Source organism: Lactuca sativa, chromosome 5, assembly GCF_002870075.4.
Source record: "Lactuca sativa cultivar Salinas chromosome 5, Lsat_Salinas_v11, whole genome shotgun sequence".
In the NCBI taxonomy this organism is placed as follows: Eukaryota; Viridiplantae; Streptophyta; class Magnoliopsida; order Asterales; family Asteraceae; genus Lactuca; species Lactuca sativa.
Window position 1 is genome coordinate 369,031,697 of NC_056627.2, and position 6,951 is coordinate 369,038,647.

The following is a 6,951-nucleotide window of genomic DNA, read 5'->3' on the forward strand; positions in this document are numbered from 1 at the left end:
CTGGTTACCTTTCAAATTGATGTTCTCTCTTTCAAACTTTAATGTTTATTTATATTTTGAGTAATTGATGTACTATCCTTTAATCTCGAACTCATTGTATCTTTGTCCAACTTGTTGATGGCTTTTTTTAATTCAATATATGTGTTTTCCATTAAAAAAACCTATTCCAGTTGTCATAATCGGTAAGATCTCTTAAACTCAACAACTGGAAATCATATCAGTGTTTTTATTTACATGAATGTACAACGCTTTGAACTTTGAGACTATATTTGCATCCAAATGAAAATGAGGTTTTTACAAACTAATATTACTTCTATGGTTAAAGAGAATTTTTTTAACTCATCTGTTCTTCACAGTTGGCAAAGTCAAGCGCCACATTAATTTTACTTCTTTCTCAATTACATTTGCTTCTCTCTAACCTAAAACATCAACGTATTAGATTTTGGAATTATCAATCTATTTAAAGGTATATGAGGTAGCTTGTTTCATAATGGTTGGAACCAAAGTGTGTATGCTGATAAAAGCAAAAACGTTATATATATATTCTAAAATAAAATAACATATTTAATTTATTTGCTAGCTATTTTGTTCTTTAGCTATTATATTTCATTTATTTAGTTAATAACTATTTTTTTTACATATCTTAAAATATAGGGGCATAATTTAATTATCTTGCTTGGGCATTGAAAACCAACGGACTGCCCTGTCGAAAAGAGATGTTGAAAAGTAGAATATGTGGCTAGAGGATAGTTGTTGGAGGTTCAAGAGATGAAAACTCGAAATGAAAAACCATAGATATTGTTAAAGGGAGGGTTTGGTGCACGGTATGAAAAGGGGCTAAATTTGCAACTTTAAAAATCTTGTTTTGCTCGTTTCTATTTCATGTAAAATGATTTTTAAAATTGTTAATTATGTGCCCTTCGGCATTTAGAAGTTCAAATCGCCGAACTTATCTTGACCAATTGACGGACCATGTATTTGTTATATCTCATGAGTCAATTAGTCAAGTTTTCATTTATTCTCAACTATTTTATTTCTTGGTAGGCTCATGGTTGCACTATTTTTTCTTATTGTCACTTAAAAAATAAGATAAAACATTGAACGCGAATTAAAAGACATTTCTTGGTTTAAAACTAACTAACATTTCACTAACTTTTATCAAAGTTCATTAATAAACGATGTTAACTTACTATAACAACGAGTCTACATTGATGTTATCTTAGGTCTAATTGATCTTCAAAGTCGAGACACATTCTAAAGGTCATTGCGTATGGTGCCAAATTTAGGTTACCACTATTTTATGGTCATTCTATGGCATGAATCAAAAGAAAGGGGGCGAAACTATAATGTTTAGAAAGTGAAGACCGTAGTTGAAATTAAGACAAAGCAGTAGGTCAAAGAACAGTAGGAGTACAGTACAAACACAAAACACTTCCCCGCTCGTATACACACAAAACCCGTTTTCAGCGGCTGCGCTTCGTCGCGAGAGGATAAGACTACCTTGACCACCATGAAAATACCTCCCTCCATCCAACGGTCTAAAATACCCTAATCCACACCTGTCAGATTCTGAACCATTGATCTGTTGCCGTACCCACCACCACCACCATCAAATACACGTTATATAACCCCAGGTACATTTTAATCACACCAATCAATCACGTCACACACCAATCTCTCTCTGCAACTGAATATAGCTTCGATCTGGTATCTTTAATGGTGCCGTATGCTAAGATCTGACGGCGAAGTGTAGATTGGAAAAGTATCTGGTTGTATATATATAACTTGTTCTACGTCCGTCGGTGGTGTTGTATAATGGGGCATTCGTTTCCGGAGGAGGTGCTGGAGCATGTGTTTTCGTTCATAACTTCACATAAAGACAGGAATGTCGTTTCATTGGTGTGCAAGTCGTGGTATGAGATCGAGAGATGGTGCCGGAGGAGTATTTTCATCGGGAACTGTTACGCCGTGAGTCCGAAGATGATGATCAGGAGGTTTCCGGAGGTGAGATCCGTGGAGTTGAAAGGGAAACCGCATTTTGCTGACTTCAATTTGGTGCCGGATGGCTGGGGAGGGTATTTTTACCCTTGGATCTCTGAAATGTCTAGGGCTTACCCGTGGTTAGAGGAGATTAAGCTTAAACGGATGGTGGTCACGGATGAGGGTTTGGAGTTGATCTCCAAGTCTTTTAAGAACTTTAAAGTTTTGATTTTGTCTTCTTGTGAGGGTTTCAGCACCGATGGACTTGCTGCCATTGCCGCCCATTGCAGGTGAAATTTCTCTGAATGGAACTTTAAATTTCGAGTATAGTTTGTTCCAGTTTTAAAACATTAGCGAAACTTGTGTACGAGAGATTTGGATCTCTAGGGCCATAATTAGACAAATGCAGTCACTATAATCTACTATTTGCTAAATTGTAACTTGCTTTTGTCCTCATTTCTTCTTTAGAATTTTGAAAAACAGTGTCAAACTCGTCTGCATCTGCCTCTGATTTGCCTACCTTGCTTTTAATCTTCTTCAACTCCTACTTCATGGAGCCAACCACAAACATCTGATCTTATTCTTTCCTGAGATTCTCTTTGTAATCACTTGGGCCTTGCCTTGCTTGCTGGTTATTTGATGCTAATCACACACATTTGCAAACAAGAATTTGTATTATTAACAGATTTCTTTTGTATTTTGCAATTATAGAAACCTGAAAGAATTGGATTTGCGTGAGAGCGAGGTGGAAGATGTAAGCGGGCATTGGCTAAGCCATTTCCCCGAGACCTGCACGAGCTTAGAGTCTCTGAACATGGCCTGCTTAGGTTCTGAAGTAAGCTTCTCAGCCCTCCAACGCCTCGTCAGCCGCTCCCCCAACCTCAAGACTCTCAGACTCAATCGCACTGTCCCTCTGGAAAAGCTCTCCACCCTCCTCCGCCGGGCCCCACAGCTTCTCCAAATGGGCACAGGTGCCTATTCCGCTGAACCCCGATCCGATCTCTATTCAAATTTACTCGACGCCTTCTCAAAATGCAAGAATCTTAATGAACTTTCCGGATTTTGGGACGTGGTCCCTTCTTATCTCCCAGCTTTTTATCCCGTTTGTTCTCGCCTCACTTCCTTAAACTTAAGTTATGCCACTATCCAAAGCCCCGAGATCACCAAGATTGTCACCCAGTGTCCTAATCTCCAACGTCTATGGGTAAGTAAAGTCTTCTTCTTGTTCTTTCTTTTGATAATTATGATAGTTTCTGTTTTCTCATGAATGATGTGATAACAGGTGCTGGATTACATCGAGGACACGGGACTGAATGCCCTTTCGTTGTCCTGTAAGGAGTTACGCGAGCTGAGAGTTTTCCCTTCGGATCCGTTTGTTGTTGATGCAAATGTATCATTAACAGAAGAAGGTCTGGTTGCGGTTTCCCAAGGCTGCAGAAACCTCCAATCTGTTCTCTACTTCTGTCGCCAGATGACAAACTCTGCATTGACCACCATTGCTAGAAACCGCCCTAACCTAACCTGCTTTCGGTTATGCATCCTGGAGCCACGGGCCCCGGACTACCTAACACTGGAACCACTCGACACAGGGTTCGGAGCCATTGTAGAACACTGCAAAGGACTTGAACGGCTTTCGTTATCGGGTCTTTTAACAGACCGTGTGTTTGAGTACATCGGGACGCGTGGTAAGAAGCTGGAGATGCTTTCCATCGCGTTTGCTGGGGATAGTGATTTAGGGCTGCATCATGTGTTGTCTGGGTGTGAGAGTCTTCGGAAGCTTGAGATACGCGATTGCCCGTTTGGGGATAAAGCTTTGTTGGCGAATGTTTCCAAGTTGGAGACAATGCGATCCCTTTGGATGTCTTCGTGTTTGGTTAGTCTTGGGGCGTGTAAGTTGCTGAGTCAGAAGATGCCTCGTCTTAATGTCGAGGTTATTGATGAACGGGGTGACTTGGATTCCATGCTGGATGCTTATCCTGTTGAAAAGCTTTATATATACCGGACTGTTGCGGGCCCCAGGTTCGACATGCCTAGCTTTATTCGGACCATGGCTGTGGATCAACAACCAAATCGGTAAATCTTTGTTTAGCTTTCTGTTTTTAAATACAGTATGTTTCTTTTAAGTCGGGCGTTGAAGATTGATGATGCAATTGTTAAACATCTAAAGTTTGTATCTTGTGCATTAGAAGTTGTACATTGGACTAATTTCATCTTTTTATGGACTGTTTGGTTGATTGGCGACCCCACCACATTTTCAGAAGAAAAAAAAAAAAAAGACTGATGTCTGATGATGCACACTCCTTTATGAAATATGAATCATTCATATTCCCTCATCTAATATCTTACCATGCATTGTATGATTTTCTATTCCTGCTACTGTTTTGGTCGAGTTATGAAAAGGTGAATTTTTATATTCTAATATCGATTGCTGCATTTGTTGATCAATTAATTAATGACATTGATGTCGTTTGTGTTACTGTTGATGAGATGTATTCTGGGTTGTTGGCATTTTAATTTGGACAAATTTTTTGAGTTTTTTTTGGAGGTAGAGATCTTGTTTCTATTAAAATGCAAAAATGGTACAAAAAAGATTTGGAATATATTCTCATGTAATTAGGGAATATATTCTCTTGAGCTTTCAAAAGTGACACAAAATTTAACTTGTCATTGCTATGGACCCTTTTGAATAAGAAAAGTTACAACTTTGCGACAAGTACATGCATATAGGTACGTTGATATTGTTTATTATATGCTTGATCAAAATATTTATTAAATATATTTTTAAAACACAATAATATTATTCTTTCTTTATTTTATTAACAACTCTTTGTTTAGAATTTTATAAATAGTTTAATGCGTTGTATATGATTATAAAACCATGTAATTATCTATGTTATATATAAAACTACTTACAAAATTGAGGCCATTTGACTACAACACTTTAGTAGGTAAATTTTAAGGGTTCACGATTGTTTATTCAACTCGAATATTTTTTTGATAAAAATGTTTATTAGCTTATATGGTGAAAAAGAGGTATTTTTATATTATTTTTTATTTTTTATTTTAATTTTCTTTTATTAATGTTTATAATTTTTAATAAACTATTTTCAAAAGAAGTGTTCGGATAAATTTATAATTATTTTAGATGAACAAGTCATAAGTATTTTTAAAAAGCTAGAAATGTATTAACTTTTTAAAAGCCCATTTCTAAGGATAATAAAAAGTTGTTTCAAAAATACTTTTTTTTTTATTATTTTCAAATGCTTTTTAAATATAATTATTCAAAAGCTAATATATTAATAAATACTTTTCAAATTCAATCTCAAATCCTTTATAAGAAATAAAGATTTTTTTGTCGCATGTCATATTCTCATTTATTTTTTACGTGTAATTTTGTGGTTATTTTAAATTAATTTTTATTTAACATGTCATTTTATGGTTTTTTTTTAAATTTTATTAAATTATAGATATTCTTTAATTTATATACAATAATAAATGCATATATATTTCATTAACAACTTTCCTTCTAATTTTCAAAATTATTAAATTGAAAATTCATTAATTTTCTTTATTTATTTATCTAATTTATTTGTTTAAATTTAAAAGAGAAAAAAACACTTTAATTTTTATAATACAATATTTTCTTATTTTTCTTATAAATTTAAACTTTTCAAATGTTTAGAATTTTATATCTAGTTTTTTTTTTAAAAAAATAAATAAATCCATGTAATAAATTGGTCTCACACCTCATACCTTTAAATAGAGAAATAATGATGTTTCAAATAGAATAATTTAGGAGCCCATTTATCTGACGTTTGAAATAAAATGATTCACATGGTGTGTTTTGTGAAGCTTCAAATGGAGAATCATCCGTTAACAAACATCACTTTCATAGAGATACATGGTATTTGACTATTTGTATTTTTACATTATTATTTATAAAATTAATAAAATAAATTAAATATTGTTGACAGATTGACATGAATGTGATATATTATATGCTTTAATCTGAATCTATTTTGTTAACAAAACATAGACTATCACCCTATTTTCTGAAATTCTGGCTTGTGATTATACCCTATCCAAAACAAAAAGAAATATAAATATACACAATTCATTAAAATGAACATGACCATGTAAGTGATATTGTAATATGGTTGTTGGTTATTTTTTGGGAGAAAAGAAAATAAGGGTCATGTGGCTACATCGTAACTCTTATCATGGTCAATTTTGTCGGTTTTGCCCAAAGTTGAAATTTATATCCGTTTTTACCCAAACATTTTCGAAAAAATGTTCGGTTTTACCCTTTTACCGGTGATAGCAGGTTTTCCAGGTTACCATTATATTAAATTCGCAAAAAAAACCTTTAAGTTTATAATTTTTTTTTACACTTTTATCCCAAGTATATTTTTTTTCATAATATATACATATTCATATGAATTTTCTGCTTGAATACGTATAATATGAAAAAAATACATAGGGTAAAAGTGTAAAAAAAAATTATAAACTTAAGGGTAAAAACGTAAAAAAACTGGAAACTTAAGGGTTTTTTTTTGTGAAGTTAATATAATGGTAACCTGTTATCACCGGTAAAATGGTAAAACCGAACATTTTTTGGAAAATGTTGGGGTAAAAACGGACATAAAATTCAACTTTGGGCAAAACCGACAAAACCCTAAAAACTTGAGGGTTTTTATGACATTTGCCCTATGACTATACATAAATACTTATTTGAATAATTTAAAACGAAAATTACATTTTATTCTAGAGCGAAAAAAATACACAAACTCCTCACAATTTTAACCTCAACCTCAGACATGTTAGAATACCAATATAAATTATATATCACATAATTTCATATGTTTTAAAAGGGAAATATGCAAAAAAAATTATATAGTTTAGCTCTATTGGCAAAAAAATCATACGGTTTTTGTTTTTTATAATTTAATCATTAAAACCGGTAAATATTTG

General features: G+C 33.5%; 1 protein-coding gene across 1 annotated transcript; it reads left to right on the plus strand.

The window, feature by feature from the left end:
* The first annotated feature begins 1,407 nt into the window (after window positions 1-1,407).
* LOC111892570 (protein TRANSPORT INHIBITOR RESPONSE 1) lies at window positions 1,408-4,226 on the plus strand. Its single transcript, XM_023888631.3, has 3 exons — window positions 1,408-2,270; window positions 2,692-3,184; window positions 3,263-4,226. The coding sequence occupies exons 1-3, from the start codon at window positions 1,816-1,818 to the stop codon at window positions 4,055-4,057; spliced, it is 1,743 nt and encodes a 580-aa protein (XP_023744399.1). The 5' UTR covers window positions 1,408-1,815; the 3' UTR covers window positions 4,058-4,226.
* The last annotated feature ends 2,725 nt before the right edge of the window (window positions 4,227-6,951 follow it).